At 42.3% G+C, this 25006-nt stretch overlaps 1 protein-coding gene across 11 annotated transcripts in view; it reads left to right on the top strand.

The window, feature by feature from the left end:
* The first annotated feature begins 695 nt into the window (after nt 1-695).
* Nucleotides 696-25006, top strand: part of mrtfab (myocardin related transcription factor Ab) — a 38685-nt gene continuing 14374 nt past the window's right edge. For 4 of the 11 annotated variants that reach the window (XM_084567488.1, XM_084567487.1, XM_084567483.1 and 1 more), the window contains exons 1-4: nt 696-860; nt 1489-1550; nt 4961-5146; nt 24053-24118. In XM_084567488.1, coding sequence (XP_084423614.1) covers nt 4975-5146; nt 24053-24118 — 238 coding nt within the window. In that variant the 5' untranslated portion in view covers nt 696-860; nt 1489-1550; nt 4961-4974. Of the gene's footprint in view, nt 861-1488; nt 1551-4960; nt 5147-8370; nt 8926-17447; nt 18803-23540; nt 23852-24052; nt 24119-25006 lie in introns of those variants that run through there. The other 7 variants (XM_084567482.1, XM_084567486.1, XM_084567485.1 and 4 more) reach the window with 6 other exon arrangements.

The following is a 25006-nucleotide window of genomic DNA, read 5'->3' as shown; positions in this document are numbered from 1 at the left end:
AATAAAAACAAGAAGACTCTGCAGTCCACCTGAAGGACAAGGGACACTCTTTCCAGGACAACAACATCCACATTTTAGGCCGAGAAGACAGACGGTTTGACAGAGGTGTCAAGGGAAGCATCCATGCAGCCTCTTACGACGTAATATTTAACATCTGTCCTGCAATAGTTGTCATTTGGTGGGGGAAAACAAGATCCTCCTCCAATTTCAGGTGAATATCTGGTTGTTAACAGACCCTATGTGAGTTTCAGGTCTGCACCATCCACAGATGTTCCCAAATGAAAACCCAAACTCTGTCTTCAAGGAAACTCAAACAGTTGCATCTGGTGCAGTCGCTTTGTTTTTTATTTTACCACAATATTTATTATTATTATCTATTTTTTTTTATTTAAATACTGAGTGACCAACTTCTTAGATTGTGCAGGAATCATATTCCTCGTTTTATTTTATGGCTGAATGAATATACGCAGTGATCATCACAAACCTGTAGCTCCCATTGACTCCTGCAGTACATGCAGTTAGACACTAGAGGGAGACAGAGACTATGCGGGGAGATGTGGCTCCAATTTTAAGAAGTGCGTACCATTAAATTCACTTTCTGTGTTTCATCGAGTTAAATTTTATTTTATTGATGTTTGTTTGACGGTGTTTGTGTGTGACTTTTTACTAAAAGGCTCCGTCGAGCTCCCTGAAGAGTAGTAGCAAACCTGTGGGAACGGCGCTGTGAAGGAAGTGGGTCTCTGCGTCCCACGCTGAGGAGGGTTTTCCGGTTAAAGTTTCCTTTGTGATTCGGAAGTGGTGGTGTGATGCCAAAGCCGTTTATCCTCACAGACACAACACACAAGTGGCGAACATGATAAGTAAGCGATGATATATGAATCAGCCGAGCGGTGATGGCTTCCTTTCTAGTGAGCGACAGCGGCAGCGTGACAGACAGTCGCAACATTTAGCTCGCCGTTAGCGCGTCCGACTGTAGTAGACAGTAGTGATATGCTAACGGTTGCTAAGCTAACTTGGGGTGTCTGACTCTGTGCAGTTAGCAGGGGGGGGGGGGGGGGGCAGGAAAGGTTTTAGACGTAGCCGGCGCTGGCAGTGAGTTATGTTATTATTGTAGTTGTTATCTTCTCACGTTTAATGTGTCGTACGTGTGTGTGTGTCCATGTAGTAGCTTTACTTTGGCTAGCGTTGAGAATGTTATGTCAACTCCCACCCAGACAAGCTAACAATAGCTTAGCATGTCTGTCTGTTTTGGACAGTGACAGCTGTAGGCTGCGGCCCCATGACATCTGTGGAGAGGCCTCTGAAATTAGTCCAGCTCATATTATCAGTTGTCATTTTTCTTTTTTTAGTCTATTTCGATGCACATGGGTGCTTTAGCGCATCCACTGATTACACATATTCAGATTCTCAACATCATAAAGCGCAGAGAATAGGAGCGTGGATTCGGCTGGTAAAGAGATAACATTACTTTGTTGTTTTCTTCAACAGAACTGCTCAGAGCTCTGTCCTGCTGAAATGGGAAAACGCCCCTTCAGGATTTAGTAACACAGGTAAGCAAGGAGCCTGGTTTCCATCTGGCCTTGTTTATGACAGCTCAGGTAGGAACCACATCCTTTACCTGGCTGCTAGGAACTGAAAGGCAGCAGTAATTCTTCGTAGTGGTTTTCCTGTGCCTGCTCACGAAACAACTATTGCTGACAAGACGTGTGTGTGCACCACTGCAATTGATTCATATCTGAATGACTAGTGTGGACGTGTAGAGAGGAATTCTGAGCACCCAGTAAATGTCTTCAGTGCATTGCACCAGAACAGCACACCCTGCGTGTTCGAACAGCAAAGCTCGGATGATGAGGCAACCCATATTGCAGTGAGCATCTCTGGCCTTGCGAATGAAATAGGTCGTTTAAATGTGTAACAACAGGTAGGTCTAGTCCTTAGTTGTGCTAGGTTGATAAAAGTGATGCCTTGCCCTAAACTTCAGAGATATAAAGATAAACACATGTTCTCACTTCTCTTTGAGAGGAGATACAGATCTGTACTGAGATCACATGTTGTCCTGAGAAAACACACCACACACATTATCTCAGTGGCTTATCGTGGTGGCTTACCGTTCTTGCACATACACTGTGTCGCAGATGGTGGCCACATATTCAGCGAGGTGCTGAAGAATATCGTCGGAGAAATACGATTTACTTTCGCTGCCAGGTTGTTTCATTGCAGTTATAAAACTGTTTCCTTGTTTGTTTTACCTCAGTCTGAGCGGAGAGGCTGGCGCGTGACTAGTTGGACTAGTTTTGCCGTCTATAACATGCGATTTTAAATACTTTTCCAAAATGAACGTGCAAAACTCACACATGTTGAGTTGGAGCTCTTGTTGGCAGCACATTAGTTTGATTAGCAGATACTCAAGGAGTGGTAGCTCCATGCTGTAATGATAAGGGAGTAATAAAGTCTTTCACTGCAAGATATCACACAGCCTGATATGTCAACATGATGATGAGAGAATGCTTATAAAGTGGCTGATAGTTTAATTCATTTCATCATATCTGCGCAATCTGTCAAGACTCTCTTTGTCCCATTCAAAACTCCATATGACACCTCTGTGATTAGAGCTTTCAGGGTGATTTAGCTGAGATTTGAATTGTGGCACTTTTTCTATTATTTTTTTTTCAATTCGGTTTTATTTATACAGCATCAATAACAATCCAAATTGTCTCAAGGCGCTTTACAAAACCCAGAGCCTGAAACCCCCACAGTCAAAACTCCCTTTTGACAGGAAGAAACCTTGAGAGGATTCAAGCTTATATGATGAAGCGACAGAAAAAAGGGTGAAAGTGTGATAGACGAGAAGAATGGTGCAGACACAACAGCAAAACAAATGGCTGAAGTCATACACACATCTAAATAAAGCATACATGCAGCAAATGTGTATGTTACTGTACATGAGCACAGACCTTTTAGATGATGTTGTACGGGAGGTTGATACTGGAGGAAGTGTAAAGATAGAGCAAGCGTTCGCATGTATTCGTTGTAGAAAAGCTACAGGATGAGGACTGAGCTCTTAAAGTGAGAATAAATAAGAGCACAGGCAGAAAACTATATTAGTGACAATAGCAGTTCTGTTACATGTGAGTTGGCTGGCACAATTTACAAATATATAAAATATCACAAGCTGGATCAGAGATTTTGCCCGGCCAGCAAGACAGAGTGAAAATGGAGTGTTTTACATGGTTAGTGTGTTACGGTTTAGTGCGCGCAGCAGCATTTGGTTGTGACAGAGAGGAGTGACATCTCAGACAACACTGCCTCATTGTTTTGAGGCTCGCTGTGCAGTAACGACAGAATCCCCATCAGAACCCCACAGCCACAAAACACATATTTGCAGAGCGAGATCAACGCACAACACAGCACAACACAGCACAACACAGCACAACACAGCACAGCAGCCGCTCCTGCCTTTGTAAACAACCATTTCTTATGATTAGCCGACTGAGTTACTGGACCTGTTCAGTCCAGAGGAGTGTTTCATAAAGGAACATAACCCGATACGCCGAATTTACTCCAGTAAATCAGGAGAACTGGTTTCTATAAGTGGCGTATCGATGACAAAAACTCTCATCTCAGGCTACAGCCATTCAGGCTGCATCTCAAGCTGGACCAGTTAGTCTTACAAATGTGCCTGCCACTCTGAAACACAATGTTTTTTTTTTTTTGTCAGCACTGCTCTACTGTGAACGTGAGTGTGAGTCACACTGACTTCGTGTCTGAGTTTTCTTTTTGTTTATTTATTTATTTTTTTGACACAGTAGCGCATGCTGACACACTGCCACGGTTCACATGGACACCTTTTTTAAACGGATCAGTGACACCTCTGCTTTTCCCACAATGATACATCTCCGATTTGCATGTACGGGACCTAACTTGAACAAGCTATCATGTAAAACTAATAAAACCGATCATTTAAATTTTAGGGCGGCGCGGTGGTGCAAGGATTAGCGCTGTCGCCGCAGTGCAAGACTATGCAGGGTTAAAACTTTCCCGCTTGGGTCTTATTCCCACAGTCCAGTGACATGCATGTTAGTTTAATTGGTGATTCTAAATGGGCTGCAGCTATGCATGTGAGTGCTTATGTTTGTTTGTCTCTGTTTGTTAGCCCTGTGATGGACAGGCTCGGCTCCAGTTAGTCTGAATTGACTGTATGCAACCATTTAACTCAAGCTTTTTACTGTAAGCTTCCCCTTTCAGCTTGCAGCTAGATGCAACACGGAACACACACACACACGCACACTTTTTATCGCTTCCTTTATGAGATACCTCTGGCTCTGTCTGTGAATTATTAGATGTGTTAAGTGCATGAAAATCGCACTGAGGCTGTTAAGAAGTCGAGAAAAAAAACAAAAACAATCCCTAACTGGCCTTTCCAAAAACAGCGGCCACAGCAACAGTTGTAAAAGCTCAAACATGCAAATTGTACCCTTATGGCTGATTTAATCCCTAGCCTACAGCCCTTGCATTCTTCCTCTCTGCCCAGGTCCTCCCTCTTTGTGTGTGAGGGAGACAGGGAGTGCAAGAAAGGTGCTCAGTTACTAGCTTTTTTGACTTGTTAGAGCCTGTAAATGTTCTTTGGGCACCGTTTGTTATTTTTTCTTTTTTTTATAACACAGTGGTGATAGTAGTAAAAGCTCTCTTTCATTCCTTTATCAGTTTATCTAATTACTGTGACCTGCCAAGTGGCTATAAAGACACTACAAAATAGGAAAAAAATGATGAAGATGTTATTAAATGTTATTATGTTGGCACCGAAAACCAGTACTGAAGTTTTCCCACTTGTATTTCCTGCGCTGAGGTTTAAATGTAACATGTTTTATTTGAAAAATAACCAGTAGTATCACTGACTGCACCTGTAAATGCAAAACTTCTTCAAACACTAAACTTTTTATTTCATATTTTCTTATTGTAGGTCTCTCCGTCACCATGGCAACAATAGACTCACACAAAGGGGAGGAGACAGGTCCAGGCAGCATTGAAGTCGCCGGTGCACCAGGCTTGGTCCTGAGCCCTCAGAGCGAGGCAGTGACCACCGAGCTTCAGGAGCTGTCTCTACAGCCGGCTCCCAATCTGCTGCCTCTGCAGGAGCGCAAGAACGGTGAGACAGCGATGCATGCAGGCCGTTTGTTTTTTTCAGTCACAGGTAGCTGTGCAACACATTCGGCTGTTTGGTTTTCCAAGGATGTCGAAATGTCTGTGAAGGTTCTCAGTTGCCCAAGTCACAGCCTGTCCAAATAACCTAGTTGAAACAAAGGCAATGGACTTGTTGGAGTTTTCATGAAGACATTTCACCACATTTCCAAGTAGATTCTTCAGTTGTAAATGACTGGTGGGAAGTTTTTCTCAGGAACGTCTGTGGGAGGGACCTGTCTCACCCCCACAGACAGCAAAAAAAAAAAAAAAAAAAAAAAAGACTGCAGAACACAGTCCAGCCTCATGTGACATAAATTGTAATGTCCTTAGATCTACTGTATGTACAAGCACGCCTTGTAAAATGTCAGTGCTACAGTTAACATCACAAGGGAGACAAATTATTTCTGGGATGAGTTGTATCAAAGGCTTTACGGCCTTATGGATTTCAGAATGACCTCTTTGCATGTTTTGAATGCAAAGCTATTTTTGACTTGAACACGGCCTTAGGCAGAGGATTATGGAAAATATGAAAACGGCACATCCACAGTAGTGTTTGCAGGTCATTTTTCATCAAGTTTTGACTGTGATATTGTGCAGCGTCCGACTAAGGACTCTGCCTGGTTACTCTGCTTCTCGGTATCATCTAGCCTTTGTTTTGATTTGGTTCAGTGGTAGTCTCTGCACAGTATCCCCTGCAGCATTACTCGCCTGGAGCTCCCCAATGTGACTTTTCATGTGTATACGTTCTGCTCAAAGGATTTGTAATCAGGTGGTGTGCTAATGCACTTTTGTAGGCATGTGGGGCCCATTGTGCATATGTTGACATGTTGCTGTTTGCCTTGTTGCCTGACTCTTGCCTCCCACCACAACGGATTTTGAAAGCAAATCCCGTCAAAATATACGCACTCCCTATCACCCTCTTGCAACTACACACTGTTCTCTGTAGAATGTCTAAAAAGAAAAGACTGAGCCTCTGTCAACCTACACACTATGATGTATACTATTTCTCAACATAGTGAGGATGATTAATCCAGTGTTTACAGATTTACATTCTGGCTTTAGGGACATGTTTTTTGTCTGAGCCGCTAGATAAATGTACAGACCAACATTCTTGCTTCTCCCATAAGCGAATAGTTTGGCTCATCCTTCACAGAAGCTGCGTATTTCCAACATAAATTCCTGCACGCTGAAAACGGGTGCTCAGAGAATATGTTACATAAGTTGAGGCTAAGTAGAATCTGGCAATAAACACTCATCTCAGAGGCCGAAGTTAAATGTCAGATGTGCCTGAACATCTTGTTCATTGTCAGTAGAGAGATTGCCTCACCACAGAGGATGTCTGAAGGCAAGAGAGACCGATAGGTTTAAGCGCTGAGGTGAAACTGTGTCTGTGTGCATAAAAGATCTTCAGAAAGAAGGGAGTGAAGCTTCTGAACCTATTTGGCTTGCTCCTAAGGGTTAGTCCTAATACTACAGTAGCTAAGAGCTTGGAGTACTTGTGTAGATATGTACAGCAACTACAACAGAATGTTGTTAGTGGGGCCTTTGGGTGCTATGGGTTGAGGGGAGGATCCTCTGTCATCATCCCACAGATACTTGATCAGTTTGGGAATTCGGAGGCCAGGTCAACACCTTGTGCTGTTTTTCATGTTTCCTGCTGCCATCAAGGAGTGTCATTGCTATGGGATGGAGGTGCCTGGTCTGGTCTAGGTCGGTGCTACATGTCTAAATGCCAGGTCCAAAAGTTTCCCAGCAGAACATTGTGTTGTCATAAGATGGTCAATGTTATTTACTTCTTCTGTCAGTGGTCATAATATTGTGCCTGATCGGTTTATCTTTGTTTTGGTGAAGCTATTCGTTGCTACTCCACATAACATGACATCTTTGTCAGCAAGTTCATTTGTGTCATAAATGCAACTCTCCATTTAAATGTTAGTTATGCCAAAAATAATGCACTCTCATGTGGGTGCACTTTGGCATGACATTGGAAACTCAGTGTCTTCACTACAACACAGCTTCTGAAAGCCTTGGCCACAACAACACAATCAGGCACCGTCCAGGAGATAAGCAGAGATATCAGACAGGTTAGTCAGACCTGGGGTAGTGCTGCTGTTAATCAAACATACTCACACACATATTTTGCCTTATCGGAAGAATCCGTCTTAGTGGTCATTGTTTCTAACTGGGTGTTGGCTGCCCGCCTTGGCAAGGTTGAAGCAGTAAATGATTTACCGTCTGCGGGGTGGTAAATCAACACAGGAAATAATGCCCATACAATAACAAAAAACAAATAGACATTAGTAAAAGAAGTTGAGAAACAGTTCAGCTAACTTTAAGAGTAATAATACAGAAGAAATAATGCTTCTGTTACGTGAACAATATTTCAAGTGATGTTTAGATAATGCTTCTCGTCATTTGACCATGTTTACCTCAGAAAAAGACACACATACTCTGTCACAGCCTCAGGCTACCACTCCCAAATTTAAACAACCCCTGCTCTTGTTGGCCTATTCCTTACACTTCATTCTGCTAGCTAGAAGTAGACATGTAGCTGCAGGCACTCCTGCACCTAATCTAGCATGAAGATACTTTCAGAGCTCTGGAGAAATGCATTCCATGTGACTGCATGTGCATTTCTGTATGCATGCATGTGTGGCAGCACAACAGAACAGAGCACCCGCATAGTAAAAGGTTATCGAAGCTTTATCTCTGGCAGCAGCTTATGCAATGTGTTTACAGCACAAGGTTCCTTCCTCCATAAGGAATGAGTGCAGGGAGATTTATTACTAAACACACGTGCGTGTATATATAGAGAGAGGTGACATGTTTTTCAGGATGAAGATTAGAGACAGATGTTTAGGTCCGTGTGCATGTAAAGAGAGAGAGAGAGAGACGGCTTTAGTCCAAGCCGTTAAGGCTGATAGAGACAGAAACAGAAATTTACATTTCTTGTCTCCCCAGTCAAAACGTTGCCACTCAAGTGTTTCTTTTAGCAAACAAATGCCGTCACATCACTGTAGTGCGCTTGAGACTAATCCAAAACTTTGTGCCGGAGAAGCTAGTTTGAGTGTGGTTGAGTGGGCTGTAGCTGCAGCAGCAGAAGAAGGAGGATGGGGAAGTAGAGAGGAGGGGGAGGTCTCGTCTGAAATGGCAGTATTGCATAACTTGTCAGAGAAGGAACAGAAGGAAAGCGAGGGAAAATGGAAAGCAAGAATAGAGGAGGTGTGTTACTTGTTCTTGAGAGGAGGTGAGGCTTGGCACCAGAGTTTTTTGTTGTTTTTTGTTTTTTTTTTCTAAACTGGCCAAGAGTGCAGAGGAGTGACCAAAAGTTTTCGTCTTTTTTTTTTTTTCTTTAAGAAGAGCTTAAAAAAAAAAAAAGTACATTGGAGCAGGAAAGAACAAACTGTAACTGGAACCAATGGGTGGACCTTATTGGAGCAATAAGACACAGACACACAGACCTGCGAACGCCCTTTCTGTCGGGGCATGCACACACTTGTAGACAGACAGACCAAAGAAAGGGAATGTGAGGTGTGCTGCTACCTGTGGAGTACTAGCTGCCGGTGAGAGGAAAACGTCTTTAACGTAGCTTTTCTGTTGCTGGACTTTTCTTCAACCTTCTTCGGCTGTTGTGTTTTGTCACCCTGTTTGCTGTGCTTGTGTCTGGAGTATGAATTGCTAATCTTGCCAGGAAGGTGAAGCTTCCCTTCAGCATGGTACAGAGGGATATGACTATCCAGTCAGGTAAAGTCCGTTTCAGTGCGCTGTCCACTGCTTTCTTGTCTTTGTTTTGTCTTTGAAAAAAATAAAGGAAATGATTGACACAGCTGAAGGTGAACTTTGCAAAGTTCAGGTGTGTGAGCGCAAGTATTGGTAAATGTTAGGTATATTGACACTGCTGACTTAAGTTGTTGAACTTGTTGACGGAGGAGTAATACTGTAAACCGCAAACTTACAGCTGTTACAAAATTGCTTCATTATGGGAACATTCTAGTTCTTTCAGGAGTCTAAGTCAGTTTTCAGGGTCTCCACAGGGCCCCCGAGGCAAACAAAACAGGCAGGGCTGTCAAGACAGGTTTGCATGGTCTCTGTGGAGCAGGACTGGGCAGATGAGGGTAGGTTGATAGCTGTAGCTAGGAGGAGGAGGTGGAATTGGACTTTTTTTTGTCAGAAAGCTTCCCTTCCCTCACAGCAGCTGTCAACTGTCCAGTCAAGGCACCGCTACTCCTTCAGGATTGACTGTCATTCGGGCAGGATCCACGAGGAGCTGGAGAGTTGGAGGTTAACTGAGAGCGGAGGCATAGAGATGTAGCCCGGGCTCACTGACGAAGCGCTGGGGGGAAACTAGGTTAGAGACGTCACAGGCTCTGCTCCAGATTTAAGTTGAAATGACCCACTCATTTCAGTCAGAACAGATTGTCCCAGTTCATGACATCTAATATCGCTGAAACTAGAAAGTAGGTTTTAAATGATAAATGCAATGAGACACTGTGGCAGATTCGTGCTGAAATTCCATCTGTGAGCATTTGGATGTGGGAATCTACATGATCCAGACTTGTAAACAAAAACAGATAAAGATCACACATCCCTCCGTCCCCACCCTTGTATAATGACAAATGATGGGCTATAACTAACTCTGTTATGTTGAGTCATTAGTGCTGGGTCTAGTCTGCAGGAGACAGAAGTGATCAGTTAGCTTTCAGAAATTAAAAATGCTATTGTAATCTGAACCCACACAGTCAGACACTCTTGCTCTTGGGCAGCATTTAAGATGCCGTAGCTAGATATGTAGCCTGGTCGTGGCTAGCCTGTCCCAGCAGTGATTCAGGGAGGCTGATGGTACTGTTATGTAACACGTTGGATGGCTGCCAGCACCAGAGGCCCCAGAGCGGAGAGTAGGAGGGAGGAGGAGAGAAAAGAAAGAGATAGAAAGCCTAATGGATGGCAAGAAAGAAGAAGAACAAGCATGCAGAGAAAGAACGACAATGAAGAAATGTAGAAAGAATTGAAAATAATAAATTGACCAATAAATGGTCAAAAAACTACTTTAAAGACTGACGCAGGGAAAGAAGGAAGGAAGGAAGGAAGGAAGGAAGGAAGGAAGGAAGGACTGACTTGTTTAAATCTTATCCAAGCAAACAGCTGGAGCAGACATAGTCCAGCTGCATGTCTCCTTTATTTTGCGCCAGCGGCCTTTTCATGACATTAGATCATCTCTATATTCCTAAAAAGCCCCAAAACACATGAAGACACACACAAAGAATAGGACATTATGCATTAAATTTAGAGGCCGCCTCGTGTTAACTGTAGTTGGAGTACGTAAAATATCTTGTATTTACTTGCATCATATTTGTCTTCATGTATTCATGCTGGAGCATTTAAAGCAGCAGCACTAATGTCAGCTTTCCAGCAAAAACAAGACCAAAAAAATGAGACCAAATGTCACAATTTGTGGTGCATGTAAACAGTTTGCAGTCTAGCAAACATTAGGGCTGAAACATATGCATTTAGGCTACTGAGGCAAGTTCAGCAAGACGCTGAAATGTGTCCAGCACACACCCACAAACTGCGCACGACTCACCAGTACACATGCGCGCACTCAGGCACACACATGCACACATTTCACAAGTTGCGTCGCTGTCAGGACCTGGACATGCACTTACAGGACTTGGTAGCCGTCCATTTTTCGCAGTGTACCCTGACAGCACCTCTGCAAGCACTAACACACTCACATCTTTGATTTGTGATCCAGTAAATTCCTGTTAGATAATGAGAAGTCTACCTCACTCTGATACGTTGCCTAAAGCCAAAGAAAAGCGCTTTATCAGCTCCGTAGGTCTTCTCGTAGCAACAGGAACATGATGCCTGCACACCCACAGGTACAAGCCCACTCACGCGGCTTGGCCCTCTTTAAAGACACACAAGCGAATACACCGACTGCATCTTAAACGGCATTTGAAGACTGTGCAGTGCTTGGCAGTTGAGTGTGGACACACGTTCGCCTCGGTAGACGTCTGTACGCACCATACACAGGACTGCATTAACATCAGCATTAACCGATATACTAAAAACAGAATAAGGTCTATAAACATGTCGACACTCATTTTACCACTTACAATGTGTGTGTGGGGCGCACACCACATTATGCACATTTATATTATATGCACATTTATATTAAGTGTTGTGGGTTGCATAACTGAAAGATGCACAAAACGTGCCCGGTAGTAACAAAACTGGCATACCGTTTTGAAAAATCACTGCAGTAGTCATACGTTGTAGTCTGCGGCTTATACCCTGCTAGGTAACTAAACGTTCTTAACCCCACATTATCTTCTTCAAACCCTTTACTTTCAGAATGTGTCAATGAGGCTTTCATGAGCACACGCGCAGTCTTAAGTTCCCACAGTGTAAACCCGCCGCTACAGGAAGACAGCCACACAAGCAGAAGACGGGGAGCGTCGACTTGATTGTCTCCAACTCTACATGCTCTGCTGTTTCTGAATAATAGAACAGCCATTAGCCTGTGACTCACCTGCTAACAGCAAATGTGGCACACTTAGCGTTAGCAGATTAATGTAGCAGACTCTGAACTGACGGGACTCTTGTTTCGTCGGGATGACTCAGACACAAGCTGTGAGATTCTGTGTGGATGACTTCAACAGTAAAAGTGAAGGCTGTAGGCTATGCTTTGCCAAACGTACAATGTTTGGTCTGTATGTGAAACTTATATGTGTGTAGTAGAAGCAAGTAGTAGGGAGTCTTATCTCCCTAACATGTCTAACAAGTTTTTTGAATTTGACCCAGAAAGGCCTCGAAATTGATTGTGAAGTGGTTGCATTTAAAAGCTTATAGAACTTTCGTCTTGTCTTTAGACCAGTGTCTCACTAGGGTGTGCCTGCTAGTGCTGCATGGATAAATTCTGAAGCCATTCAAAATAATAAAAACATGTGTTGGTATAGCACAACACAATTCAATAGTACTACAAACCACAGCCTCTAAAAAGAAACATTGTTATTTTTTTGTAAAATAAAAATGGGAACAGACATTTGTCACATTTTTAAGAACTGAATTAGGTGTTATTATCCTTATTAATAATCTTTATTTCACCCACCTGCAGTATTAATCACATTGTTCATTTTTATGACTAAACCGCACATACAGCTGCTGTCCTTGCATTACTAGTACAGGGTGTTAGACGATACTAACAAAAACAACTTTGTGCTACGCTGATGTGATCACTGGTCTCCTCTGGGTTGCCCCATTTACCTACTTTTTCCCTTGAGGTTTTGAATGGTTCTTTTTTTGGTCTCTGTGTTTTTAGCTTCACTATCGCGGTAGCTTGAATATGAATATGAGCATCAACAAGAAAAGACAGGTTATGAGTCGGCACATGAAAGATCTTTAACCAATAAACCAGATCTGCAAACACTTTGCTGGACTGATAAGAATTTTCTTGGAAGCAGAGTGAGAGAACAAAAGTACGTACAGTACCTTGGAAAAGGTCAAACTGGCCTGACATTGAAGTTTTGTGAATATAGCAAAGAAACGGTCATAATGGTCATAAAAACAAAAAATGCATTCCACAGTGTTGACCATTTTGCACCTGCATGTCACTTAAACTCCGGTAAAGAAATAGAAACCTGTGTCCCCGTTAAAGGTCTGTCTAATAAAAACCCTGACGCTGAAGCAAATTAGCAGCCAGGCTTTTATTAGAAGTTATATACAGTAACAGAAAGATGAGAGGAGAGGAGGAAGAAGAAGAGGCTCATAAAACCCCAAAGAGCAGCTTGAAGGAAAACACTTGCAAGACCACAGACTACTAGTATCGTTAGGCTTTCTCACATACAGGCCAGAAACATTTCCTCTGACAGATAGTCGTATGCTGTAACGTTATTTCTGTCTGACTGTGACTGTATTTCTTTGCTGCTGCTGTTGGGTCTAAAGTGAAACCAGTCAGAAAGAAGAAAAGAAAGCGGTTTTTACCATTCAAGTCAGGCAGGAGGTTAGGGGGTTCGTTACAATAAAAATTATTTTCAGATGTTATAAGTTATGTAACAGTCTGTTACAAAGCCGTCATCGCTGCACAGGGAACACCCCTCTCCAGCTCTGGTTGTCTGTTTTTTTCCCCCTTTCTGAAAAACCTCGTTTGCCCGAGCACAGCCTCGACTTCGCCTCCTCCATCAGTCCTTTCTGTTTCACATCATCGGTTCATAGTACCATATGCTAACCGCTGCCGGCTGGCCTGAGGTTGTACTTTTCATTCAGCACTTGTTTTCCTATAGACGCTTCTCTCCATCAACAGTATACAATTAGACCTCTGTTGAACTGCTTTTTACTGACATGATGTGACATAAAGAAGGGTGCCACTGCAGGTGGTCAACAAAGAACCCTTTGCTACGTTTAACAAGAGACTTTCAGTGAACACTTAATTACTGCACCATCTAAGGGCACATATTGGCTTTAATTTGGAGTGAGTTGCTCTGTTCATTAAATCACTTGTTGTTAACATGTCAGACAATATGAAGTAAATAATGTTATCAATAATAGTAAAATAAAATCTGTTGAGAACATAATTAACATTTCAGCTTATTTGGAAAATGTGGAAGGTGAAAGTATACCTAGGTTGTGACTTTGTGTACTAGCTAAGGCCAGTGTTATCTGTGCATTGTAGGTAAGAGTGCTTTAACTTTCATGTCCAAATAGGGTGACATTCAGTCTGGTTTTCCTCTTATTTTTCACATTCAGAGATTACCAGTTACTCTGGTGTAAATCTTGACTGACAAAAAGTTGTAATAAACTGTAGTTTTCGTTGAACGCTACCATAAGTCTCCATAACCCTAGATTAGTCATGTGTGGACTGCAGTTAGGTCCACATAATGAGTAATGGTGTAGGTGGGTGGAATAATAGCCGTCATCCTTAATAAGGAAAATATGAGCTAATTGCATTCTTCTAAATGTGTTCTGAAAAAAATGGGCTGTTGGAGGATGTACCCAAAGTTGTGTTTAAAGACTGACTCAAAGGGTACTTAAAAGCAGCGTGGAAGCAAAGTAATGTATAACACAGCAGGGGAAGGGTATATAAATCTGGAACAGCAAAGCACGGGGGTCCGTGCTAGGCTTGAAACAAACCCTAGCTAGTCGACTCTCCTCTCCATAATGCTCTTCAACAGTTTCTTGCAGAATGCTTTAGCAATCATTGCGGTTACTGTTTCATTCTTTAACTACTTTTCCCTCAACATGACTGAAGTGCTCTCTTCATGTTGCCTGAGGGTGGGCTTCCTTTCTCTATCCTGTCTTGTTGTATTAAATGGTAACAGTATTACAAGATATTAACTTAAGTAGACATCCTGTCAGATTTTACAAATCCCTCATATTTCCTTCATCTGTGTTGTTTTTGTGAAAGCTCTTGCAGGCTTCTAAGTTTTGTTACCCGTGGTACCTGAAGACCAAAACTTTATTCCTATTGGGAACAAAGCTGAAGTTCATCATTAGGTCAACTATGCATCTGGCATCCCAGAAAGATTTGTTTATCAGCTTCTTTTGCAAACACATGAGGGTTGAGCTTGCAAAACTATGTCGGTGAGTTTAACTCTTTTAGGACAAACAGTGACTGCTGTAAGTGATTAGGTGGAGCCTTGCTACAGAACCGTTTACATTTGGGTTTTGTGCCAAATTCCACATCCTTACCTTGTGATTACTCACATGGATGCCATTGAACTAGATTGCAGGTTTCCTCAGTGAGATCACCTTGGTCCGTATATCATTGGCTGCGTTCCTCAGATTGTGCCTCCAAATGTGTTGAACTCTTTGCAGTTCAAAAATGCCAGTGGATTGATTTGATGCTACTAAATCCCAGGCCTGATGTCAGTATTGAAACAAAATGCTGGTAAATTCCACAGCAGAGCGGTGGGGGGAGGGGGGGGGGGCAGGAAGTAAAACAGGATAAAAACACCTTCTGTTTTTCCTTCCTGGAATGTTAATGGCTGGTCCGACCTGTGGTAGATTGACGCTGGGCCTGGTAAGTTTCTTGGCAGGTCTGTCTTTGTCTCGTGGGTAAACAACTATTTCTAAACCCAAGACATGATTGGGAAATAACATATTGGTTAAGTGCCAATATGTTACCCATGTTTAGTGCATATAACACAACTGTATGTTTATCATACTTTAGAATTGGTACAGTGAACTTAAACCCTTTTGAACATAACACATTAAGTTTGATGCTGTAGAGAACGTGTTCTCTTAACAAAATAATAAAGTTATAGTTAGCCTGGTCTAAATTCCAACCAGTTATTTGATGCAACTTATTCACACTTGGCACTAGTACGACCGTTGTTATGTGCTGCTTGCATATTGTGAGGGAGGGAGGTTTCCCAAGTATGCACTGACTCAATCAAATAGATGTCACTCGATAGATTTGTTAAGTCAAAACATTCTGACCATGAGACAGAAATCTAATCCAGTAATATAATAAAGGTAATTTTCTTGCACTTCCCTTGCAATGAAGACAAATCTTATGAGATCTTACTTCTAACTGAAAAGTGACAGGCAAAAGTTTCCTGATATAAAAATCTGAGCAGAATTATGCAGGATGGTGCCACAGACCTAATCGCAGACATTCACTGTTGTACATAAACATGTAGGCCTCAGTTTTTGTCAACTAAGTCCAAGATGGAGATGGATGGCGTTCCAGTACCAACATACTTATCTGATCTTGTTTTTTTAGAAATGATTTGGGCAAAGTTAGTGGAAACAAATGACTGTTATGGGAACGTTCGTGCCAAAAGGTCAAGTTGTCCCACAGCCAGGAGGAAAAATTATAAATATTAGTTAAGGCTGCAGTACCTTGCAGTCAGGAAGACCTTCATACTGTAATATATCCTGCGCGGTTGCACAAAAGTTGTTGTGTTTAATTCACAGAGATGTTTTTCAGACGTCCAAGGCCAAACATTAATGGGATGTTCCTAAAGTTATGACTGTAACACCCAGTTTCTCCTGCTAAAGGTTTGTTTCACCACTCAGTCAAATAGTGGAGAAACTTTCTATAGTAGTACTGTTACACATTTTAAACAGCAGTATCTTTTTTGGCGTTAGACCTGTTGTAGTTCATAGTTATCAGGTTAGTGCTGGTTGTCAGTATCAGCAAGTTGTTCCATCACTTGGGAAATATCTCACCAATAATTTTATGGATTAGCACAGCAGTTAAATAAATAAATCTCTTGACTAGATGGATTGTCGTAAAACTCGCTACCTGCCCAGGATAAATCGCTTTAATCGTCATTAAGCTGTTTGCCCAGCTGTACGGATGGTAGAGAAGATCTGGTCTTCTTATCCTAGCTTTCCATTTCTATAAACAAATGTGTGTTACTATTCAAGCTTTTACAGTAGTATTCTATTAACCTTCTAACTATGCCCCTGTTTGAACTTGGTCAGACATGTGGGTTGGGTTTTACTGTTTAACCCAAAGTATATTCTTTATTGCTAATTCAAGGTGAGTCCAGTGATGAGAAACACTAAACTGTACTTCCTACACTCTATGGCCATTAAGCCATAAAACCATAAAGATTCCCCTTCAGATTGCCGCATGACTGTTTTGATCAAGGTAACAATGGCAGTTATCAAACAAAACAAGCTGTGATTTCAAGTAAACCGTGTAAATGTCAAAGGGGTTGTCATTTTGTGCCGTGGGGATTAAAATAAACAGACATGTTTGGCATGCGGTGTGCCAGTGTGTGTCCGCTGCCTAGATTGGTTGAGACCACACAGCGACGTCCCACCGTAATCCCAGCGTGTGTTGTCATTTCTGTGTTTCCTGCCCAGACTGTGAATCATAACAGTGGCTGGTCTTTAATCTCTCACTCATAACAGTAATTGTAGTCACCAGACACCGTTTGTCCAAGGTGTTTTCAGGTGCAGTGCTGTCGCGTGTGTCACCATTCCAGTCCGACTGTAAAGTCCAGTGTTTCCATGTCTGATATTTATACTCAGGTTACTGTTTTATTAATAACTCCGCTCCTCTCTGTGCTGTATATATGATGAAATATATAAAAAGGCAGGAAAGCCATTTGTTTTCTTTTGTTTCACATTTCGTAAATCATTGATACAGTCTAAGGAAACGGGCCTTAACGTTTTCTTGTGTGTGTATGCGTGATATGTGTTCCTCAAAGTAACCTTACCCTGCGAGTGCACAGGTGATACCAAGCTCAATATAGCTCCCTTATGGCCAGCTGGCCTTGCTATTTAAAACAGAGTGGAGGGGGTGGGGGGGGTTGCGGCCTTGAACGGCGTTTACCATCAGCATTCTGCAGGATCTACAGTTTGGTGGTAGGACTGAACTGCAAAACAATCAGATTTTTTTTTAGACAGGATTAAGATTCATCATATTTTTTAATCTCGTCGCATCAGTCAAATAAGATTTAAATCCTTTCCTAAAAAAATGCACTCGTAAGCTACCTTTCCTCAAGACCAGGCTTTTAAAAAAAAACATTTCAGTATTTATTTCATGATTGGGTATCAATCAATTGCTAAAAGTCAGGGTGTGTGATTCATCTCCGTATCATATTTACCCAGGCATGTTTGACAAAGGTCGATTATGTTGGATGAGGTCATCGCTGAAAACCGCTACCGCCGTTTCCACTTGTCCAATAAAAACTGCTCATAGGTTGGCTGAGTCACCAGTTTTAGAGCAAGCCTGTGTGGCCAGAGAAAGTGTTTAGATGCAGTTTGTTTCATCGGTGTTGAAGTGATTTTGTACTGTATGCTGTGTTTGAGTGCATGTGTTTAACAGGGAGGAGGTTTGCATGTGGCAGCCCCCCGTGCTTGTAACTGTGAATGAATGGCAACAGCTGAGCAGGAGAACTTTATCGGCAGCACTCCTCGCTGCTTGTGTGTGTGTGTGTGGTGTGTGTGTGCGCGCGCTTGTGTGAGATTCAGGAGGAGCTGCAACCAGAGCGGTCTCAGTGGGGACTCTCTCTGCCGAGCTCACTGCTGTCCTCTCTTGCTCAGCCACTGGCCTCTTTTCAGTTTTACTCTCCCCTCAGCTCCCTCATTCTTTTCGTCCACGACTCGCCCTGCGGGTTTCTTTAGCCCGGCTCTCTCGGATACTGCGGAACAGCACTGTCGTGACTCGCCGGTCGCCACTGCAAGGAAAGGAGTGAGCCAGGAGGCAGGAGGGAACGAGAGAGAGAAGCTGAGACAGACCAATCGATTACTCTGATACAGAGGAGAGTCACCGGGAGAGCAGAGGCAGTTGCAGTATTTTTCCTTGCCGTTGTGGTTTAATAGGAGATATTCTTTGACTTGTATTGGAGTGTACGGAAGCATTTGTTTCATATTTTTTCCTTGGAAACAAAGGACCGCTGTTAGTAGGAACAAATTTTGACGAATCGAGGACTCTTCTTCTCTTTCTTCTTCATATCAAGACTCTGGAAGAGGACCCCTTTTAAACGAGAAGTTCAATGTTAGCCGAATAGTTGATCTCCATTCTGAATGATAATGCTGGACACCAACCATTGCCTGTCCTTTGAACCCTCCCCCATGGGCTCTCCTCCAATGCCAGATGACATTGATAAGGAGGAACTGAAGATGGATCATGACAGGCTTGTCTATCACAGCCTGAAAGAAGGTGGGCGATCTCGAGTCGCACACACACAGTAGAGACACAAGATACCTGATATGATTTGATTGATTTTATGTGCCTCAGTCTCAGCACTTTATGGCTTCATATGAATAGTTAATGGGGCATCGCTAAAGATAAGCGTTTGAATTCGCTGGCTCGTCTAAGACGGAAGGAAGTCAAAGTGGTTAAATGTTTTCTCTGATAAAGTCTTTCAAAAGAGCGACTTGCAAGTGTTAGCGGTTTCAGTTGTAAATGACTCTTAGTTAAAACTATCAGGTTACTCTCCAAATTGCATTGCACATACCTTAAAGTTCACCAAATGTGTTGAATTAATGTATTTCTTCACAACACATTTGCAAAGACAGTTTATTTTTTTGAATATCATACTTCCTCAGTGTTTCTCTTACTTCATTTCTGCATTTCTTGGTGCATTATCACCATCGGTGGATTAGTGGAATTGAACGAAACTCATTAGTGGGTTTATCATGTCACCTACCTGTACACGTGTGTGTCAGAAACAAAACAGTGACCCAGTCATAAAAACGCTACTCCTTAGCACTACTAGTGGACGAAGTCTCCACAGAGGACCTTTAAGTAATAATTCAAACAGAGCTACCGGCAAACATTTAATACTAATAAAATTTAATTGTCAGGCACATTGGACGTTTCTGCTTTTAACTTTATCTTGTTTTTTTTTATAGTGTTGTCTTGCACTGAGTGTTTCAGGATGTATTAAATTCGACTTACTGACACTGTACAGCTCACAAAAACACTGTCCCACAAAATGAAGGCAGCCAACAGCGACATTATATCATAAATTGGGGTTGCACCCTTATTTGGTGTGGTCTGTGGTCAGCGCAGCAGTAAAATAAGCTTTGGTTTGTTTATAACCAGCGTTAAAAGCATGGGCCAGAGTCACAGATGACTAAGTACTGATGAAACAAAACATTCCTGTGAGGTTAGAATGACTGAAGATGGAGGGGGTCCAAGTAAAGGGAAAGAACTTCATAAAAAGGGAGCAGGCGTTTCTACTCTACCATAACAACAGCAGACATGTTTGACTGTTAACGTACATGTATGAGCTATAGCTGTCCAATAAACCGCATTATTATCGTTGCTAAATGCCGCAATCTAGGCACACATCACATCTAGAGAGAGAGTGTGTGTGAGTGTGAGTGGCAAGAACTGCATAAAGCCATTAGCTGTGGGAATTTGACTCATGCCCATTGAACTTTAAGATAATTAGTATTCACTACACCTCTTCTTGTCGTCATCTGGCTTCTCGGCACATTGCGGCAGTGCGAAGGCAGTGGGAGTGATTCCGAGGAGTGAATGGCCTTAACCTTGTATTGTTCCTGCCCTCTAGCTTCTTTGCATTCTCACTGATGTGTGAAACACTTGCTGTGGTCTCTGTGTTCAACAGATGCAATCAAACTGTGCTACTGTGCGAATGATGAGCTCATGCAGGAGAACATTTCCAATGCCGATGCCAAACCGTTTGCTCAAAGGCTTTTGTTAGGTGGGCATGTGGCAGGTGTCATGTACGCTTCTGTCTTCGTGTGCCCACTTCCATACCTCACTGTGGACATTAATTTATATTTCTATGGTTGGTCAGTGTAGGCTTAGCTGTGGGGTCTTTGGGGACAGTGACGAACTCAGACATGTTTAATCAGATCTTCTGACACATGAGCGCAGCAGGATTAGCCCAGTTGGCCACCAGCATCTTGGCTCTACTTCACCTACCTCCTCCTTTACCCCTCTCTAACCCTGCACCTTAATCTTTGGTTCCTTCTTTCCTTTCTTTAAACTTTTTCTGATTTTCTGTAGAAATTCAGTCTTCCAGTTTGTTACTGTGAGATGCTAAGCTTGTCTGGAATGATTAGCTTCATCATTTAAACAAATGAAGCTTTAGAAGTTGCAGTTGAAGATCTGATCATTGTGCTTTTGTTTTATTCATCAAGCTTCAAGTACATCCAAGGTTTAAAGAAAGTTTTTGTTGCTGGGCAGACAAATAAACTAGTTAATGTTCACATTACTTGACTATTAAAGTCATTTCAAGATCTACATCCAGAAAAAAAAAAAATAAATTGGTTGCCGGTCTCTGACATAAGAAATTTAGGTTTTAGAAGAAGATGTGATTTTAAACCTGAAGCCGCATTAGAACCATGTCTTTTTCCTCCCATGCTGTCCTTTATATTCTTCATAACTTCATAATCATACTGTGATTTTCTCTGTGACTCTCAGGTCGACATAGTGGTGAAAAGGGGCGATCTTATAACCAAGAGACCACAGGTTTGACTGACTGAACAAATTGTCCTTGAGCAAGCCAGCCGCCTGTGGTGTACTGTTGTCTCCTCTGCTTTGTTTAAACTCTGTAAACATAGTCAACCCTGCTTTCCTTTCTCGCTTTGTGTTCCTCCTCTCTAACTTTTCATTACTGCAGAGGCAAGCTTTGGCTGTGGCCTAGTATCCCAATAAAATTGCCCTGGCGCTTCATCCTTTTCTTAGATTAACCAAAATGGCCTTAAAACCTGATTTAAGTCCCAGAGTGAGTCCTAGTCTCCAAAGGACAAAGGCACACTCCTCTTTTTTTCCCAAACACTAATCCCCTAACAATAAAAATGATCAGTAGCTCTACTGACTTGGCTTAAATCCACCAATGATGCCATGACTCTGTTGTGACTGCATCTGTTTGTTCTTGTGCTAGTCTGACCTTAGCTGTATTGTCTTGTATGCTGACAGATTCATGTTGTCATCACCATCTTGGAAAACGGTGTGAAACTGTGATTAATAAAATAGAAAATAAATAGAATGATGTAAGATTTCAAATGTTACACACTAACTTAAAGATAACCATATCCAAGTTACTGAAGTGTGTAATTATCATTGCAAAAGCTGTCACTTGCACATAACGCTTCTTCAGAGTTTACTTTATAGTATTTCCCACATGCATTTTGTCTTTCACTCCTATTCTTTCTATTTTACTGTTTATTGAAAGCTTAGTTGTTATTTCTGCAGTATCCCCGCATGAACCTGTGATTTCAACAGCACTGCAGTTTTTCACACTGGGCAACATCGCTAGAATGTAGGTGTCACTGTCAGACTTCTGCAATCTTTTTCAAGTCGATGAAAAAGTGTGTTTTTTATTAGTTGACACTTTACCGTCATAGGGAGCCATGACAACCGAAAATTGCAGCTGCAGTAAAGAACCCTGTCACTGTTTTGATGTTGAGAAATAAAGACAGCAATGAGATCAGAGAATGCAGGAGAGAATAGATAAGTGAACTTGAGTGTCCTGGCTGTGTGGTAGAAGATGAGGAGGGGGGCACGGGGATGTGAGGCTAGGGCAGGGAGAAAGTGTAAGATTCTCTTTCCCAGAATAAACCTCTTCCCTGGAAAAGCCAAGTGGCGTTGCATCTTATCCTGCATGGCACGATCTGTGTGTGTGTGTGCGCGCGCGCGTTCAGGCAACACATGAATGTTTGCTTGTGCATTTGGCACCGAGGGGATATTAATCTCTGCTATCTGCTGCACGGGTCAAACATATACATGAGCTCATCTGGTTGTGTTTAGGTCTCTGTGTTTATGCCGCTGAAGGTGAATTGACATGTTATTGCTTCCAGAGAGCAGTCTCTATGTTAAGTGCAGAGCATATGCACTTGTGAAAATAACAGAGGGGAGCTGGGATCGCCAGCAAGGATTCAGAGCCAAAGAATGACATTTAGTAGCGCAGGCTCTGACAATAATTCACGGGACTTGCAGTGTTGCTGTCCAGGCCTGGATTGTTTGTCATAACAGAGGGGTCGGCGCAGCGGCAGCTAACTGGTTAGCTAGCCTGTGAGCACCAATGATGTCACTTTGTTAGTGGGAAGGAACAGGTGCTGCTTGTCCTCAAAGTAGCAGACACAGCCCAGCCAGAAATGCTTGGGAGTCTTCAGTGGTGTGTTCCACTTCATGCACACAAACATACACACCCATACATACACACACCTTCAGCGGGGACAGCTGGCACATATGAAACAAGAGGCTCATCTATGTGGAGCTGAACTGAATGTTTATGTCAGTGAAATTAGTGTTCGGTGTAACAACATACTTGTTCCTCTTCTGATTTTATTTAATCCCGTGAACTGGAAACCAAGATGAACACTAAGTATATGTCACATCTATATCACATCTATCTAAAATGGAAACAGGCCGCTGCCAAGAAATACAGTGGAAGTATAAAGCCGTATCGGTTACCTAACAGCTTTGACAAAACTGTCATACCACAAGCAAGAGTGTGAGATGAAACCCCGTAGCCTCTCCGTTCGTTTCTGTCACTGTCGCTGATGTGTTTGTCGTCTGCACGGCTGATTGAAGAGTCCAGATCACTTCCTTAAAGTAATGTGTTGCAATGAAACTCATGCTGTAGCTAATGAAGAAGTACACTGCGCTTGGATTACCATGCAGATAGTTACTCTACAAAATTACTTTCTTGGTTCAACTGCTTTTGATTCATTGCTAAATGATTTCTCATTTAACACAATTTTATTTGTGTCGCAGAGGCCAGAATTAAAACTAATAAGCTCACAGGTTTGATTTGTTAGGTTAGTTTGACTTTTACAGGCACCACAGTGAGAATGAGAGGCCTAGACAGTACTGAACAAATGAAAGTTTATATGTGCAGAAAGGTCAGACATGGTCCAACTTCTTTTGTCCAGCGCTGTGTTCCTTAAAACACTTGTTATGTAACATGCGCTTCCTGTTTTGAACTGACGCCGCAATCGGCCCATATTTTTTTCTCATAGAACCGAAGCGGGTTCTTGTTTCGGTCTGTGTCGTTTGTTCCGTGGCGTTTTCAATCTTGATGGCTGCATTTGCTTTATCTGTCTCTCTGACTCTTTGATTAATGATTCCTTTTTTCACATCTGTTCTCGCAGAAATGAAAAAAAAAAAAAAACACCCAGAAACAGGAAGTGTGTAGTAGTTTGTGCACACCCTTCTTGTACCCGCCTCTTGTACCTTAAAAAAAAAAGACCGAAAGAAGGGGGAAACGGGAGGATGAACTGGTTTCCAGTGAGTGAAGTTCTTCTTCATGTTAGTCTAAACCCATCTGTGTTCCTTCGGGTGCTTATTTACCTCAATCGGGTGGATGGAATTCTGATCACAAGGCTTTAATAGCTCAAAGCTCCATCGCTGCAGTTTCGTATTCTCACCGGCCGCCACTGACTCTGTCTTCTCTTCTTTCTTCCCCTCACCTCCTCTGCCTCCATGCAGTCCTCCAACTCAAGCTTCAGCAGAGACGCACACGAGAGGAGCTGGTCAGCCAAGGGATCATGCCACGTAAGTCTCTAATTTAAATCTGAAGCCGAGTAGATGTTTTTATTTCTGAATTCCAATGTGTTCCATTCTGCACACTTGGACAGTGTATTGTCAGAACAATAGTTTTACAGGCACACACACAGATAGTGTATTGCTACATCTACTGCCAGTGATGCAGATATTATAGTACACTACAGAAAAGGCTCAACTGACTCATTCCCATCTGAAGATGGAAGAGTCTGTGGGAAGATTTTAGTATTATGGCAGCCACGAAGACAACCGTCTGTCCCTTTGAGCTGAGGTCAGAGTGTTAACCATTTCCTGCCTCAGCATTAGACGGCACATTGAACCTGCTCACCGATTGATCGGGTTGTCGGGAACATAATACTAGCGCTGATCTTCATGTGCATGCTCGTATGATTCACGTACTAAGTGGGCCTGCAGGATGACAGGAATTCGAGACATTTGGGTTAAACGTATCTGTGTTTCAAATTTATTGTATCATACGATGCAGTATGGTGAAGCTTGAGGTTAGTTTTTTTCCATTTAGTTCTCTGCTGAAAGCGTCAGCACTTATCTGTATTATCGATATGACTGTGAATTCTGCATGTGTCATATTTAGTCCCTGCACCAGTTTGCACTATCAAACACAGCAGCTTCCTCTTCTTCAAAATCGACTTCCTCTTTCAGAGTTCCGCACATCACAAGAGTCAAAGATATATATATATATATAAATATATATATATATATCTACACGTGTGTGTGTGTGTGTGTGTGTGTGTGTGTGTATATATATATATAATTATTTTTCCTGCATGTTGGAGAAGAAAAGTGGCCAAGTGGTTATAGAATAGAAACACATCTCCACATTGAATAGACATACCTGGATTCATACGATACTAGTTGCAT

The sequence above is a fragment of the Chelon labrosus genome, assembly GCF_963514085.1.
Source record: "Chelon labrosus genome assembly, chromosome: 19".
Classification (NCBI taxonomy): domain Eukaryota; kingdom Metazoa; phylum Chordata; class Actinopteri; order Mugiliformes; family Mugilidae; genus Chelon; species Chelon labrosus.
The sequence above is the reverse complement of the archived record's forward strand: the minus strand, read 5'-3'. Positions and strand labels throughout refer to the sequence as shown.